This window comes from Lissotriton helveticus, chromosome 5_1 (genome assembly GCF_964261635.1).
Source record: "Lissotriton helveticus chromosome 5_1, aLisHel1.1, whole genome shotgun sequence".
NCBI classification, from domain to species: domain Eukaryota; kingdom Metazoa; phylum Chordata; class Amphibia; order Caudata; family Salamandridae; genus Lissotriton; species Lissotriton helveticus.
Genome location: NC_136065.1, coordinates 21154501 through 21172792, shown reverse-complemented (window position 1 = coordinate 21172792; position 18292 = coordinate 21154501). Strand labels below are relative to the sequence as shown.

Below are 18292 nucleotides of genomic sequence, written 5' to 3'. Positions count from 1 at the left end.
GCGCTATAGAAAACATTAAATATATAAAATAATTATTCCGTGCTTGTTTTTTAGTGTGCATGCAGCTGAGTTGACACCATCTAGTTTAGCATCGGCATACTTCACTTGTAAGGGGTGAGCTTATGACAAAGAGAACACAGGCCAATTATAATTCAACAAGGGAACCCAAAGAATACCTATGGACCATGGGTAACTAGCTATTAAAGACAACAAAGGTCCTTAGGATAACCAAGATAAATGCAAGAAAAATGAAATTATAGACCACAATCGGTACTACAAACGGACTTCCAGACCCAGCCGGGTGAGGAATTTTAATTATTGAATAAACAAACAATCAAGTGACCAGCCAGTGGTCAGTTATACACACATTTGATAGGGTACAGTCCTGTACCTATCTTTACAAGGAAAAAAGCGTAAGGGAGATAAAGAAAGAAACAAAGTTATCAGGCAAGAAATTTTGGAGCCAAAATGTCGCTTGTGAATTAGTGATCAATACACACAAGCTCCGACATACAGTATGTACAGATTAGTATACAAATGAATTTGTCTGAACTACTGTTTTAACCGTCAACGTTTCGATCCCCTGGCTCCTAATGAACCGGGATCATCATCAGGACTATTACAATCATTTGCCTGTGTTCTAAGAACGCCTGCCAGGAAATTGAATCTGGTTAGGTACTGGCTGGGAGGAGCAAGGCAGCCGATTTGTGCCGGTGCCTTATCTCACTGCGCGATTATGGAGCCGCAGTGGTCTCTCTCCGTATCTTGGCAGCATTCACGCTGCCAAGATACGGAGAGAGACCACTGCGTCTCGCCGTCATCCCGCCACATCTCCCGCGGTATTCTAAAGCGGTTCGGGCGTTGCATTGGCCTCGACCCACTCTAAAGATGCTGTTGACTCGGACGAGTTAGCATAAATTCAGGAACACGTGACATCCGAAGCACGCGCCTGTAAGGCTCCATAATCGCGCAGTGAGATAAGGCACCGGCACAAATCGGCTGCCTTGCTCCTTCCAGCCAGTACCTAACCAGATTCAATTTCCTGGCAGGCGTTCTTAGAACACAGGCAAATGATTGTAATAGTCCTGATGATGATCCCGGTTCATTAGGAGCCAGGGGATCGAAACGTTGACGGTTAAAACAGTAGTTCAGACAAATTCATTTGTATACTAATCTGTAAATACTGTATGTCGGAGCTTGTGTGTATTGATCACTAATTCACAAGCGACATTTTGGCTCCAAAATTTCTTGCCTGATAACTTTGTTTCTTTCTTTATCTCCCTTACGCTTTTTTCCTTGTAAAGATAGGTACAGGACTGTACCCTATCAAATGTGTGTATAACTGACCACTGGCTGGTCACTTGATTGTTTGTTTATTCAATAATTAAAATTCCTCACCCGGCTGGGTCTGGAAGTCCGTTTGTAGTACCGATTGTGGTCTATAATTTAATTTTTCTTGCATTTATCTTGGTTATCCTAAGGACCTTTGTTGTCTTTAATAATAAAGAGAACACAGGCGTCATGAGGCTCCTTTTGACCTCTGTATTCATGAGAACGCGCCGGTTCCGAGGTTTTTAGTTTTGAAGTATTTAAAAAGCTGTTGCCAGAGGCGAATGTACGGTCATCAGCTGTGTGTTTTGAAAAGCGTTAGACCCCTGTGACTCGTGTCTTTTTCAAACTGTTTGAACCTGCATATGATTAATCTCTGAATGAGCAAACACCCATAAAGCTTTTTCCTTCCTTGTCGAACTGGGCCTGCAAGGTGGTCACAGATGTTGAATTGTTTTGCTAGGTGATTATAATTGTGATTGTATATGTATAGCGCCCATACTCCTTACGGGGCTCCGAAGCACATCGTTGGACTGGTGGCATGCTACACTGTGGGGTGTGCTTAGTTGAAATTGGGTCGGGCTTGTGCTCCAACCAAAGCACAAACCGAAAAGCTTGTTTTAGAGTTTGGCAGATGTTTGGACAAATGTGACGGATACCCCGTCCGCCTTGGGTGGGAAACTCTGACGGAGTAACCCCTTTCTAAACTCTAAATAAAGAAGCAGGACACAGACCTCTTTCAGTGCTCAGCGTCTGAGATGTGTGCTGATCGAACTCTGAAGCAAGATTCCGAGGCCGATCCCGCCTATGAATCACGGATCGCTGCTTGCACAGTCATTTTGTGGGTACAAATAAGAACAGTTTCATTGAAAACATTGGTGTTTAAAGGGGATGCTTCAGCAGTAGTATTCAGGTCCCATGATGCAAATCAGTGTATATTTGGGGACGGCTCAGTAGCTGGTCATTATGCCTCTTCCATGTGGCAGCGCTGAGGCATTCTCTTCTGCGTTTAAATGCCATATTGCTTTCAGACTCAGCATGTTGCCATCTGGCATGTGCAAGTGATTACATAATCCGATGAATCGACTCCAATCTGTTCTTTTCCATTGATTTTTGAAATGTCCCTACCTTCCCCTGTCCTATTCTAGAGCTATGTATTTGTTTTTACTCTCTGGAAACGCAGAAAACCTCTACCGCGGGAAGGCTGGCTCTGGCGAGTTTTCATGCTGCATTTGCTACCACAAGTGAATATAGCACGCGGCGTGGCTGGATCAAATATTGCTGAGCAGATGGCTGAAGGCTACGGTCTCATTCGCCCTTGGCTCAGCTCTGCACTGTGACCCAGATCGGCAGCGACCAGCATCGCTAAAAACCATTGGTAAACCAGTTGATCCCAAGGACGTGACCTACCGGCTTTGCCAGTGCTCGTTCATCTTCTCTGATGACCTCTCACCTGCTGAATCAGCCTAAGTGTGGAGGGAGAAGTGAGGGGGTGGCTGTCGCGCATTATAACATTATGTTGAATGAAAGTTAAGCGGTAGAGGATCACGATTGAAGTTCACTTATTACCAAGCAGCAGCTACCCCTCTGAAGTGTATGCAATGTGTCTCATTTCCATTAGACTCTGCATGCTTTTCCCATTCCCCTACTGCTCCCCTCGCCCTAGCATCAAATATACCTATGGGAAATTGCATAATTAAAGCTGAGGTGCATTCACTGGAATGGAGAATTCGCTAATTGCTTGGCTATATCTTTCTGCACCCTCGATGTTAAGTGCTTCTGACAATGTGATGAGAGCATGGATGCCTTCGAATTGAGTCCCGCGTTGTCTGTGCCCTTTATGAGCCATTGTAGCTGCTAAGGTTCCACAAATGTCAGGAAGTGCTCATCCTTCCATCACTAAGTTCCTGCTGTGCGTGTGGTAGTCTTCCCATGGATGAAGCCCATGTTGGCACACTCAACGGAATGTGGCGAGTAAGGCAGACAATGATGTTGCTGGAAGTACAGTCTATAACTTCAGCTGAAGCTCTCACAAAGCACAATTACTGCAGGTGGTGGGCTTGGAACTGAACAATCAGGTGTAATAATAGTATTATTGCCCTTGTGGCTGTTCAGTAACTCTTGTTAATGTACTTTTTAGTCCGCATTTTAGGTAGTGCAAATGAGGGTACAAATACAATGCAATATCAGATTTCATAGCAAATAAGAACAAGCATTTGCAATGCAATGGGTCTCGCATTAATAAAGTTTGAGCTATTGGTTGCTAAAAAATGCAACACCAATAGCTCAAACTTTAATAATGCGACACCTATTGCATTGTAAATGCTTGTTTTACTTGAAATGCCTTCCCTGTTTGATCCCAGCTCTTCCTGTGGCAAGAAGAAGGCCAAAACAGACTACCACTCTGTCTGTATCCTTTGCCTTCCGGATTCTTATGCTTCTGAGACTTGTTAACCATGTCAGTCTTTGTCAAGACGGACTCTCAAGGAGAGGGAAAGGATTCGCCTTTATGGACTCTCTGAAAAAAAGGTAAAGCTTCCACCTCTACAGGCCGGTGTCCTGTGAGGCATAAAAAGAAGAGTCCTAGCTCATCTGCCAGAGGCAAGGTAACAGCCTGCTCTTCATTGGCATCGGGCTCGGAGACGAGAATGCATCCACCGGCAAAGAAACCGTTGATGACACTCCCATCGACGGCGGGCCTGCCGTAGAGAAAACATGGGTCATCGTCGAAGTCTTCCAGACATAGAGGTACGTGAACGACGGTCTCTCCGCCACTGGGCGGTGGGCGGCTTCGAGGAGGCGTTCTCCGTTGGTGTAGGACCGCCCAACGTCGAGACACCGCTCTGCGTTGTCACAGTCTATACAGCATTCGACGTCGAGGCACAGACCTCCCTTGCCGTCAACCAGGCGGTGGTCAACGTCGAATCCTAGACCATCAACGACGTTGAAGGATTCAACCACAAAAAAGATCGCTCCGTGGCAGCCATCAAGACGCTCGAGGTCAAGATCATCAGCGACGAGGAAAGTTTCGGCATCGAGAGACTCATCCGTTGCAGCCCACAAGACGGCGCTCAACTTCGAAGCAAAGGTCAACGGCGTTGAAAGGGTCGACGTCGAGAAGGTTTTCTCCAACACCTTCCCCACGTTCGGCGTTGAGACATGGTACATTGTTGAGTACTACTCTTCCAACGTCAAAGCACAAGTCTACGACGACAGAACGTCAGTCGTCGTCTAAGCACACACAACCGACGCCAAGGCTGAAATTGCCATCATTGGACTCACAGGTCTTAGTGGCGCATAGTCGATCGACTTCGAGACATTTATTGTCGACGTCATCACACCATTCGACCTCAAGAATATGCCATTCTTCTTCAAAAGACCGTTCGGAACCACCAGGTTTGGCTGCAGGATCACCACAAGTCATCTCGACGTCGAGAAGTTAATCTTCTCCATCCCCACAGCAGAGAGTACAGGCATCGACCAAGCAGATCACAATTCCACATGCGCAACAAGAGGAAGTACACAGATCTCACTCAGTGCATCTCTCGCCTAGGTTGCTTCTCCCAGTTCAGCATTGGCAGAAAGAATCTTCACAAGTTCAACAGATCTTGGACTATTCTAGCCCCCTGCATAGATCCCCACTGGCTCGGCTGTTGCAGGCAGTTGACTGATCATCCACCACTCCATCCAGGAGCTGCCAGAGAGATAAATCTCCTCCACGAAGATCCTTTTCTCATCGTCCTAGGAGACGAAGATCACCTTCCTGGTCTTCTTCCTCAACCCATTCCTCCAAGAGGGATTATTCTCCAACTCTGACGGACAGTCCACCCTCCAGAGTTTCACCTGTTGACGATATTAACACCTTTCAAGATGTTCTTTCTAGAGTGGCACAAAAGTTGAATATAGAAACGTCTACACCTCAGACATCATCCTCTATTATTTTTGAGACTCTACATCGGAGATCCGCATCAAGACCTCTGCTGCCTTTAGTTCCTTATCTTATGCAACCTGCCTTGGATGTTTTTTTTTACTCCTGCGACAGTCAAAACAGCCCCAGCAAGGATCTTAAAGAAGCACAAACCTGCAGAACAAGATCCCCTGTTTCTCAGGTCAGATCCTCCACCAGATTCGGTGATATTAGCGACTGCTAAGAAGTCACATGCAGTTCCTTAATCTTCCACAGTCCCTCCTGATAGAGCGCAGAGCCCAGGACTCTTGGGGTAGAAAAGTTTGCAGTTCTGCAGCAGCATTTTTGATAGTTTCAAGTGCTTTGGCTCTTTTGGGGCCGTTATGATAGTGCGTTTTGGGACTCTCTGGAATGCTTCAAAGAAAAGCTCCCCAAAGAAGACCGCCAAGACTTTAGAGAGACGTGCTCCCTTTGAGCAGCTACATAATAGTACTCTCAGGCTTCTGACTTTGAAAACTGCCTTTCTGGTGGCCATCACCTCTGCGTGCAGGGTGTGTGAGCTCCAAGCTCTTTCTTCTCAGCCTCCTTTTCTGACTGTTCAGCCGGACAAGGTTGTCCTTCGAACTCGTCCTTCCTTCTTTCCCAAAGTGGTTACTCCATTCCATGTTGGACAGACCATCACTTTTTCCACCTTCTTTCCGCATCCTTCCAAAGAAGAAGAGGCTCCACCGTCTGCATCAAAAGCGCGCTCTTTCCTTTTACTTGGATCGTACAAAACAATTCCGGGTGGATTACCAGCTCTTTGTTGGCTACGTGGGCGCCAAAAAAGGTCGGGCTGTGCAAAAACGGACAATTTTTAGATGAATTGTTTTGTGCATCAATGCTGGTTATTCCTTGACAAAGGAGCCACCAGTGGAGTTGCGTGCCCATTCCACCTGGGCGACGGCAGCTACCACTGATTTGGGACGTGGAGTCCCCCTTAATGATCTTTCAGGCAGCAACGTGGGCATCGCTGCACACGTTCACAAGACACTACTGCCTGGACAGCCAAGTCAGGAGAGACTGCTTCTTTGGCCTTTCTGTTCTCGAGGACTTTTTGGTGTGAACTTGGTTCGCAGAATCGCGTCCAGGGTTGGTATTGCTGGGGTATCTATTCTAAGGTAAGAAATCTATAACTAAATGTTTCTTTCAGATGAACAAGTTACTTACCTTCAGTAACGATATATCTGTAAGAACCATAGGTTAGTTGTATATACCTTACCGCCCCACCCATCCTCCCTGTTCTACGAACTGACTTTTAGGTTTAAGGATTTCCTTTCAGGGCCCTAGTTTTGTGCACCAGTGGTCAGTGTCTTGCATGGCTCTGAGCTTATGGCGTGGAAGGTCGTGTCCAGAACTGAAGTCAGTCAAAAAGAGACTGGAGGTACTGCTACCTCTGGATCTGCGCTGGCTGGCGCGGAAAAAGAAAGAACTGACGTCCGTGCTCGAGGGCAGCGTCTAAGTAGCTACCGCGACGTCATCCTGGCAACCACAAAGCCACCTTTCGACGCGCAGGGGTACTGCTGACAAAAAACTTTCTGGATCCAGTCTGATGCCTGGGGAAAATTCTACGGTAAGGAATCTATACCTAACCTATGTTTCCTACAGGTATATTGTTACTGAAGGTAAGTAACTTGTTATTCTATGGCAAGAAGGGCTAAATTTGATGAAAACACCTGCCTCCATTCAAGCGGTTTGTCCAAATCTGGATACAAAATATATGGTTCCAGATGACTCTCCTGCGTGCTTCATTCGTCACCTGAGGCCAGACTGTCATCATGCAGGTAGCACAGAAAAGAGCCAAGAATCCAGCATCTCCCTGCACTGCCCCACAGGACAAGGAGGGCCATCGCCTTGACAATAGTGGGAAGAGGTTCTCTGCTTTGGTGGCTACCTCCAACAGAGCCTCTAGTGCTATGGCTATTTTGGTGAGATATGACCGGCAGATGTGGTCAGACATCTCTACTCTGCTGGAATATCTACCTGAGGACAAAAGTAAAGAGGCAAGAGATATTATTCTGGAAGGAGAAGGAGCATCTTCAGAACTCATTGAAATAACTATAAACGGAGCGGTGGTCCTACATCGCCAGGGATGGCTAAAAGCAACCTCTTTTCGGCCTGAGGTACAAGCCAAAGTTTTAGATATGCACTTTGATGGGGGAGTGCTTTTTTGGAAAGCACATAGACGAGGAGTTACACTCTATCAAGAAGGGCACGGATACTGTCAAAGCCTTAGGTAATCTCCAACAGCGCCGCTTTCAGTCCTTACGGGCTAGAGGTCGGGGACAATTCTTATCCCCCCCACAATTTCATCAGCAGTACCAGCCACATCCGCAGTCTGCCTACCAGCCATTCAACCGGTCTTTTCAGTCCAAAACCGGTCAGACTTATTCAAGACTGGCAGGACGCAAGAGGCCATCATCTGGTTGAAAGTCTTAAGACTCCAATAAGAGACAATGAAGATCATCAGGCCCCTGCTGCTATAGTCCCACACTATCACTTCTACGAATCCTTTCATAAATGGAACTCCATTACTTCAGCCAGATGGGTACTAGACATTTCCCAACATGGCCACAGCCTAGAGTTCATTTACCATCCTCCAAATGCTCCACCGCACAAAGTTCTGCTCCGTCACCTTCCAGATCTCTTGAAGGAAATAGATTCACTTTTCCTCAAGCAGGATATAGAGGAAGTACCCCTCAACCTGCAAAACCGGGGATTTTATTCCCACTTTCTCATCAAAAAGAAAAATGGGAAATGGAGGCACGTCAGAATGCTAAATAAGTTTATAAAGAGTCAATCTTTCAGGATGCTCTCCCTTCGGGAGATTCTTCTAATGGAAAAAGGGGATTTTCTAACATATCTCTATCTCCTTGATGCCTATCTCATATCCCTATCCATCTTAAACATTGAACATTTCTCAGATTCAAGGTGGCAGGGCGCCATTATCAATCCTGAGTGCTCCCTTTTGGTTTAAGGTCCACTCCCAGGGTGTTCATGAAGTGCATGGCACTGATAGCAGCCTTCTAGAACTACAGGTTCATGGCAAGTGCTCCAAACAGGAAGCAGAGTCTCATCTAAACATTCTGGAACTTAAAGCAGTTTTTCTACCTCTGATCCAAGGTGCATCAGTGCTCGTCGGAACGGACAACACTACGACAATCTTTTATTCCCAAAAGCAAGGAGGAACGAGATCTCGGACACTTTCCCTGCTTGCTCAGCAGATATGGAAATGGCTCCTAGTAAATCACATCTCCTTGCAAGTGGATCATGTGCCATGGATTCACATTGAGAAGGCTGACTCTCAGCGGGGCCACCAAACAGTGCCACGAATGGGAACTCAACAACCAACATTTGAAGGTGGCCTTTCAACCCTGGGGCTACCCAACATTAGATCTGTTCACTACGTTTCTCAACAAAGTGTCCTCTTTTTGCAAGCAGATATCCTCATCAAAATTCTTGGGGAGACACCTTCCAGTTCCCTTGGACAGAGATGTTCGCATATGCATTTCCCTAGTTTTCACTCATTCCTCGAATACTTCAAAAAATGAAGCAAGAGCCTTGCCGGATAATTCTCATCGCTCCGGGGTGTGCAAGACAGTTCTGGTACACCGAGCTGCATCGCCTATCCGAGTGTGCCCCAATTCTCTTTCCTCCAAAGTAGGATCTTCTCTACATGATCCAAGGCCAGGTGGTACATCCACAAATCCCATCTCTTCATTTGTCAACTTGACTCCTCACGACGCAGAATTTGGGGATTTGAGGCTTTCCGCGGAGTGTACTAAGACACTACAGAAATCTCGTGCTTTATCTACATTGAAATGTTACACAGCCAAATGGAAAAGGTTCTGTACTTGGTGTATCTCGCAAGCATTGCCTCCATTCTCTTCATCATCGGAGCAGGTGCTGCCATATCTCTTGCACTTAGCGAAATAAGGACTTTCTCACTCTTGCATGCGAATCCATCTTGCTGCAATTTCTAGATATAGAAGGTGGTCAATTCAAACTTCTCTGTGGTCTAACCGACTCGTCAAATAATTCATGAAAGGGCTTTTTAGAGTTTTTCCACTTGTTAAGCCTCCTAGAGTTTGGTGGCAATTAAACACTATTCTTTCTCAACTGATGCGTCTGCCCTTTGAGCCAATACAAAAATGCGAATTAAAGTCCCTCTCCTGGAAAGTGGTATTTCTCTTGGCCATTACATCAGCCAGACGTATCAGTAAAATCCAAGCTCTCACCATAAAGGAACCGTATCTGCAGTTTTTTCCAGACTGGGTTAACTTGCACACTAAACCTTCTTTTATAACGAAGGTGCCTTCAACCTACCACCTCAATGAGCTGATTGTTGTACCAACATTCTTTGCTAATCCATCCTCAGCCGCTGAAAGGGCGTTGCATTCTCTGGACATCAAGCAATGCTTAAAGTTTTATCTGAAAAGAACGGAGTAATTCCGTAAATCCTCTCAGCTAATGATCTTTCTCTGCAACCAGGAAAGGACGGGAAAAAATTGTTATTTACCTGTACACTGTGGTTCTCCAGTATTGTTATCTTTATAGATTCACATGCAACGCTCCCTCCTCCCCGTTTAGGCTTCACAATTACCTATGCGCTGGAGTTTCTAAGGCTTTTAGTCAAGAGCGGAGGTCCGATCCCCTGCCCAGATTCCTCAAGGGATCAGAAACAACTGGGCCCAAGTCATCCTTATGGCTCCGAGAGAGCTCAGGGTTCTGAAGATCAGGAGTGACCGGCCCAAGTCATTCTTGTGGCTCCGAACTGGGTGAGGAGATTCTGGTATCCAAAGCGGTTGAGCATGTCCATCGATCCTCCAATCAGGCTGCCCCTTCGGGAGGATCTTCTGTTGCAGCAGCAGGGTAGGGGTCTCCACCGGACTCTGTCAACGCTCTCCCTTCATGCGTGGAGATTAGGCGGCGACAGTCAACCGCTTTCGACCTTCCGTCCAAAGTCTGTAATGTTATTTTGGCAGCTCGGCGTGGCTCCACTAAGACCATATACGCTGGCCCCTAAAGCAACTTTGTGGCATGGTGTACAGATACACAGGTTGACCCTTTATCTGTTCTCCTTGACCAAGTTCGTTTGTTTATCCTTAACCCTGACCCAGAAGGGATCTGCGTTGGGCAAGTTGAAAGGTTACTTGTCTCCGCTTTTCTAAGGCTGTCAAATCAGGCCTCCCTTTTCAAGTCTCCTATTGTTAATAGGATCCTTATGGTCTTAAGCACTTTTCCCCAGCTCCCTTTTTGTTATGCTGCAATGGCACCTCAGTTTGGTTTTTGCATATCTGATGTGTGCTCCCTCTTTACTACTTCATACCTGTCTGGTTAGGCACCCCACCATCAAAACAGCCTTTTTGGTGGCATTTACTTCATTTAGACTCCAGTACCCTTCTTGCCGAAGTTAGTCAACCCATTCCACGTAGGCCAGTCCAACACCCTGCCTACCTTTTACATTCCGCCTCATCCCTCTAAGGAAGAAAAGAGGCTACACTGGCTTGACCCAAAAAGAGCATTGTTCTACCTTGACCGCACTCAACCGTTCCGGGTGGATGATCAACCCTTCGTGAGGTATGTCTGAGCCAAGAAAAGGAAGGCTGTGCAGAAGCTGACCATCTCCAGAGGGATTGTGCTTTGCATTATGATCTACTACACATTGGCCAAGAAGCAACACCTAGAGGGTTTCATGCTCATTCCACCAAAGCAAAGGCTCTGACCACTGCGCTAATTCGCAGAGTTCCGGTCCTCGACATCTGTCAGACTGCCACGTGGGCTTCATTGCACACTTTTACCAAGCATTGCTGCCTGGACAGTCGGGTCCTTTGGGATGGGCAATTGGCCTGTTTGGTTCTGCAGGCCTTTGTAGTCTCAATCATGTTTGCAAACATCCAGGAAGGTGTTACTTGGCTATCTATTCTAGGGTAAGGATTCTGCGGCCAGAAGTCTCGGTAACGCCTTATCTGGGAGAGAGATTATCTAGCTGCAGATTTCTTACCGACTCACCTTTTCTCCCTACTCAGTGAACACATTGTTAGTTAGAGGGCTGTTCCCATTTCATGAACTTAGTTTTGCACAGGAGTGGTCAGTGTTCTTCGTGCCTCCGCTCGTGGAAAGTCGCAAAAAGAAACTGATATCCACGCACTGGGGTTCCTATATAGGCACCATGCTCATCACTTCCGATGCAGCCACCGATTCATAGAGCCAAACCTTGCCACCCAGCGGCTCACAGGGGTTCTGCTCCCGAAAAATATTTGGTTCCAGTCTGACACGTGGGGATAATTCTACAGTAAGTACTCTGAGGCTAGATCGTGTCTATCAGAAAAGGCGTTTCCGTAGGTAAGTTAATTGTTCATTTGATACCTTGGAGTAATATCTTTGATAATTCCACATGGAAATTAGTACTGTGGCTAGTGAAACTCCATGTTAGCCAATGAGACCACTGACCTTTCTACAGTGAAAACTGCAATTTCATATCCTCACTGTTGGGGTGTACGAAAGAAACCTGCCCTTTTTTGTAGTACTAAGTACCCTGCTTGGTGAGCTACCTAGTTCTTCCCTGGTTGGGGAGGGGGGCTTAATATTGAAAAGGAAAGTTTTGACCTGGCAATAGGGTTAATTTTGCTATGTCGAGTTGGCAAATTTAAAAGCTGCCTAACTAGACTGCAGCGGCAGGCCTACAGTCACGTTTTCACCTTGTCACTGTAGTGGCTGCAAAAGAAGTGCTGCAGTTCACTAGTGATATTTAACATACTCCCCCCTGAGTGCCTCTTGTATCATAAACTACAAACCGAAAAAGTAGCTTTAATGAACCAATTAAGTACCAGACAATTGTACACATACTTTGGAGGTCAGAGCACATGTGCTTGCCATGACATCAGGGTTCAGTGCACTACAGAGTCGAAAAACCAGCAGCGTCAGTCCAAAAAGTGAAGAGTTGGGGGTTATATAAAAAGAGGTCTATTCCTGCAGGGAGATCTTAGATGGATCCCTTTTTGGCAGTGTTAGTGCTGGTCAGCAAATAAGAAGAACCGTTATGCTATACTATCAAACAATTATACGGTATCTTATTGGCTTATCATAGCAATTGTTCTTATAGCCTAAGAGTATTTTGGTTCCTTTGCCTAATGAGGCATTTCAGAACTCAACCTGGTCCTCTTTATTTTCGTCTGGCCTCAGATACGATGTAAGATTTGTTGAAGGTCAAGTTCTCAACAGTGATTTAAGCGGTCCGACATGAATAATCATGACGGAGGAGAGACATTAATGGTTACTGCCTTTTTGGAAATTCTGTAGTTTTGAATGATGAGCGATTTAAGAGTTTGGTACGATTTATGAAAAAGCATTTGAAAATCTACAGATTGTACAACTTCAATATCCAGGCAGCCTTTCATGTGCTTACCTGCTGTGCCTTTGCACATCTCTACCCATCTGAAATGGTGTGTGAGACACTTGCTCTCTTGTTCTGTCTTTAACAACAGAAAGCTAAACCCCACCTGTTAGCTCCTCACACTCGACACCTCCTTACAGTCTCTCAAACTGCTTGTGTGTATGTAGATCATTGAACTTTTGTGACCTTCCATTCTTTTTATTCCCAGCAGAGGAAGAACCTGGGCCAGATATCGCAGAAAGTGATCAGCGAATGGACAACCGATCAGAGCCATCGCAGTTCTCTTCTGCTGGCGAGGAAGTTGAAGACGAGGATGATGAGGAAGATGAAGATGAAGAGGAGGAAGATGATGATACTAATGTGAAAAATGGCAATGATTTTAGGGAGGTCCCGGGTTTGATCCCAAAACCAGGTTCTCCCATAGTCAAAGGAGTGGAGAACCACAGCAAAAGCACGGAGTTAAATAGCAAAGAAACGGAATGCCTGAGAATAGATGCTTTGGGATCCTATGTAACTGAGAACACGGAACCAATGGAGCTTGAAGTTGCCACGGGAGAGGTACCCAAGCAGTATGTAAATGAATTGGAAGCGTTAGTGAAACAGCACAGGCCCAACACTGACCCTGAGCGCAATCCTGATCCCATTGCTGAGGAGAGTGATCAACATCAAGAGGTCTTGCAGCAAGAAGGGTTTGTTCCTAATATTGAACCTTTGCATGTGTTGGAAACTGAGTGCCCACAAATGCCAGCCATGGTGCCCTCACTCATTCTTACTCAGTCTTCTGTGCATGTAAAAGCACAGCCCAATTTCCATACATCAGGTAAGACTCCAAATGCCTCCCCTGAGCCAGAGGCATTTCAGATTTCTTCTCCAGAGTCTGACAGCACTTCACTGGAGCACTCTTGTGATACAGAGAGTGTGAGCCAAAAGGCACTATTGCTAACCTCCCTGCAGACCCACAGATCAAGGGCATCCTCTCCAGGCCCTAAATCCACTGCCTCTGAAATTATACAGCAAGAGCTTGCTCTCCAACAAGCTCCCTTTGAGCTACAATCCATGCTCACTCCTGAGTCTGCCAAAGCAGAGACATCATTGCCTCTAATATCATCTGAGATGCCATCACTGTCTCCACAGGTGTCTGAGGATTGTTCATTAAACTCATCTGACTCTCGAAATGCTTCACCCAGAACTCTGTCACCAATTCATTTGGCAACCTCTGAGCCCTCGGTTTCATGTTCTCCAAGTCAGTCACACTCTTTGCCAAAGTTGCCAAAATTTCAGGATTCATCTCTGAGAACATCAGAGTCTCCGGGTGCATCTCCCCAATCGGAGTCGGAACACTTAAAGCTCTCAGGCTCTCATGTGCCACCTCCACAGCCTTCTACATCATCATCCCCTTTGTCACCATTTCCAGATGCATCGATTTCTCTGACTCAATCTCCCAGGTCCACTAGATCTCTGACTTCATTGTCACAACCCTCTAGTTCAAGTGGAACTCCAAAGCTCCCTGGCTCGCCCAGCACTTCTCCAAGGCCTCCTGATTCTACATCTGTTTGTCAAGGGCTCCCTGAATCATCTACTTCTTGGACCACTTCTCCACGAGCTGTTTCTACAGGGCCTACTGGAGGTTCATCGCCATGTTCCCCTGTATCTCGGACATCGTCTCCAGAAACTTCTTGGTCATTGCGCCTGTCTCAGAGTCCCACTCTGAAGCATGCTAGATCCCCTCGCTCAGCAGCCTCAAAGCTTCAGCCAGTTTCCTCAGGACTTGGTAAAAGAAAATTTGGTTCAAGGACTAAATCTTCAGATGCATCTAACTCTTTAGTTGAATGTGGCAAGGGAATTGACTCATTGGGATCCAATAATTCGGATTATGTTGACCTTAAGGTACCCAGAGACCTTCAGCTATGTGAAGACATGCAGCACTCCTCTGGTGCATGCAAGGATACCTCAGCTGTGCACAGGGGTTCAATGAAAAGATCAAAGGGTGAGCTTGTGCTTGCAGAGAAAACGCATAGCCCACATACTGAGCCCCTTCTGCTCAAAGATGTATCCAGGGAATCCAAATGCTTGAATGAGACAATGCCGCTGCTTCCTGAGCCGCCTGATGCTACTTTTGTAACTAAGTTGAACTTGAAATCAGAGACTCCTTGTGTTACACCAGTAAAAAGGAAACGCACCTTGGCTGACACTGTCCGGAATCTGCAGTCCAAGTTTGATTCGAATTCTCAGGAGAATGGCAGGAAATTCAATGTTGCATCTATTAATGGAAACCCTGGAGGATCCTTTCTTCAAAGCAACCATCAGTCGAAGAGAGCCAGGAAAGATGACAGCTACCACAACAGGTAATGGTTGTGCCTTTTAAAAAAGGGACGAATCGTGGTATGTCAGTGAGTAAGCTATCTTCAGTTTCATGGCTGCTTGTGATTTTCCAACTAATGTATACCCAAAGGAGTAACGTTCCTGTTCTTGTTCACCAACTTTCTAACTTTAAATTTGTTATGTACACAGACCTATTCTTCTTTACTTCAAATTAATAGAATATAATTGCAGTGGATAAACCCTGCTAATTTATGTCTTCGACATTACCTACTGACATGAGTAGCAGGCAGGGGCGGCACCTCCGTTGGAGCGGAGCAGCGTCGCCCCACTACACTACCCCCAAAGCCCCAGAGATTAAAAATAAAAAGGTAATTATTTAACATTCTTTCATCCCCTGTCATGAACAGAGCGTCAGGACGGGGCCAGGCTGCTCCTGAGTGACAGCAGCAGTGAGGGCTGTCAATGTACTATATAAAGTGCGCATGTCTTTTTGGCCGGCCGTCTTGAGGCGGCCAGCCACACATGTACACTTTAAACATCTCTAACCCAATTGTCTTAAGACTGCTGCGTTAGTGGAAATGCAGTCCTTCAGAGCACTGTGGACTGCCGAGTGAGGCCGCTTCCTCCAATGAGGACGTTGCTCTCATGCTGCATTCCTAGTGGCCGGGAATGCTGTTAGAGAAAGAAGACGTCTGGTACCGAGGATGTTGTGTTTGTCTTCAGGCACGTGGAGGAAGCTGGCTTTCTATGTAGTGTAGAAAGTCCAGGTTACCCTTATTGGTTTCAAAGGGCTCGCTTTAAAAATACCTCAGTGCTCTAATTGTGGTAGTGTGGTCGAACAGTTTATGCTTATCGACGAGGAGTGTTGAGCATTTGTTGAACACAGAATCATTAAATGAGACACACACACACAATTAGAAATCCAAGAACGATTTAGAAAAATAACACAAGATTTTGTTTAATATTTAGATACCAGATCTTCTGGCTCAGGTAAGTACTTAAGTTTATCTTTTTTGTACAATAACACAGTTGTATAGCAAACCTGTCAGATTGAGGCATGAGCCTCAAACGTGATAATGTTATCCAACATGTACTGCTTACAGGTATTTACAAACTGTTGTAGAGGGTACTCGTTAGGAATTGAGGTGCTTGAGGACCAAGGTCCAAAGTACCACCAGCAGGTGGGGTTTACTTGCCCTGGTGTGTCTGGATGCGGAGGTGCTGGTCTCGATGGTCACCTCGAGCGCGGTCAGTGCTCAAAATTGAAAGGGACATGTCAAAACGACAGAGTCTGCAAAAGGGGACTTGGGGACAAGTCTGGCAGACCCAAAGGGGTGCTTAGCTTGTGGGAACTCCTAGGACAAGGGGACACATGCAGAAGATGTGTACTCTGGCTGTGGGGCTCGAGTACAGAGGTGCTAACTGGGGGCGTTGGAGACTCTAACTGTTCTTGGTATATCTGCAGAAGAGGGAAAATAAACACAGCAGGGCCACTCTGAGTTTAGCTTGCTTCTCTCAAAGTCCCTTGGCATGCAGGTAAGTCAAAAGCAAGATCAAAAGATACTTTATTCGACAAATCAATGCCATAAAAGTGAACATATAGGAGGAAACGTTTCATCGAAAAAAAAGACATTATTTTACAAATGACAATTAAAATTTAAGGTGGTGTAAAACAAAAGTTAAACTTATTGGAGAGGGTTTTATATAAAGTGCATAGTGCCAAATTCATATTACTATATACAATAAGGAGACAAGTTAAAATTCCTAGCTGGAGCAGATAACATATAAAATATCGAATACTAACTGATGGAGTACAAAATTCTACGTTCACATTATCATAAACAATTGAACAAATATTAATGTTTAAGAAGTTAATTTTAGTACTCGCTGTATAGTAGACACTGCAATTTAAAATTACTAAATAGAACCGGGGTATCCAGTGACGTGCAAAATGCTATAGTGTAAAGTGAAACGTGCTAAATTTACAGATTAAATAAAAGTAAACCTTCAAATCATGTTTACATAGAAAAAAGGATGATTTGATAGTAATTGTTAAAATTACAGCTTTTTTTTACATCTGATGGCTCCTGATAAAAAAACTTGCAACCCCAAAACAGACCATAGACGAAGATAGAATTTGGAGGTATAGCAAAGCGGCCCTGACTTGGAAAAAATGACAGTCTTTGAGAAGGGGAAGTATACATCTTATATGCAGCTGAACATAAAAATCGCAGACAAAGATAAAATGTAAGGTAACTTGTTCTGAAAAATTATTTACAATAAAGAAACATGGTTGAACTTGATTGTACAAAGGTAATGTGATATATCTTCTAACCGTTGGTTTTATTAGCTCCTTTTACTCCCTAAGGCCCTGTTGCTTCTCCAAAAACTGTGATTTAATGGCTCTAATCTTAGATTTGCTTATCGGTTTCGGCCTGTTATATAAATCAGGGCAACCTAGCCATTTACTCCGGTCCATTATATATTTCAACCATGGGATATCCAAGGCTCTATCCAAAGCTATACAATCCATGATTACCAATTGGTTTAATTTTGTGCTGGGGCTAGCCCAAACTCCGAGCCAACGTAGCAAAGGGGCTATCGCTATCTCATCTCGATATACCCCACTCAAACCTCTTCATGTAAAATAAACGCTGGTTTGCCTCCCGACACCTACTTCATCACGTCCGTACCTGCATGATTTTACTGCGCACCTACTCTGACCATTCCCCATTGCTAATCTCTCTGGTTACACCCAAAACACGCCTTCCACCGTTCTCATGGCACTTTCCACCATATTCTCTCCTCGACAGTGCATTCAAGGAGGAATTGGCCCTGTCCATCGAGACATTCTTTGAGACTAATGTGGGATCTGTGGACTCCTTCCAAACTGCCTGGGAGGCCTTTAAGGCATATATCAGGGGGGTTACTATTTCAAAGCACTTGAGAGTTCTCAAGCCGATACGTGTTCGACTAGCAACACTGGAGTGGGATTGAGCAGGACACTGTCCTCCATGACGAGCTGACGCTGCGCGAATTTCACGAGGAGGCAGACGCCGAGCTAAAGCATCTCGGGAAATATGCCACTGCCAGAACGTACGGCGAGGGGGAGAGACCGGGGAGGGTCCTTGCACAGATTATCAAACAACGCAGAGACAGAACAACTATACTAAATATATACTCAGCGAAGGGGACTCTCTGCTAACGGAGACCCAGGTGGCGGAGAAATTCAGGGAATATTATGCAGATCTCTATTCCTCGCGAGGAACGGTCCTGGAGGAACGTATTCTTGACTAATA

At 45.5% G+C, this 18292-nt stretch overlaps 1 protein-coding gene across 5 annotated transcripts in view; it reads left to right on the top strand.

Annotated features, from left to right (window-relative positions):
• The window catches only part of DAXX (death domain associated protein), a 1076799-nt gene that overhangs the window by 975185 nt on the left and 83322 nt on the right, over positions 1-18292 (top strand). For 4 of the 5 annotated variants that reach the window (XM_078641632.1, XM_078641631.1, XM_078641633.1 and 1 more), the window contains one exon: positions 12880-15016. In XM_078641632.1, coding sequence (XP_078497758.1) covers positions 12880-15016 — 2137 coding nt within the window. The remainder of the gene's footprint in view (positions 1-12879; positions 15017-18292) is intronic. The other variant, XM_078641634.1, reaches the window with a different exon arrangement.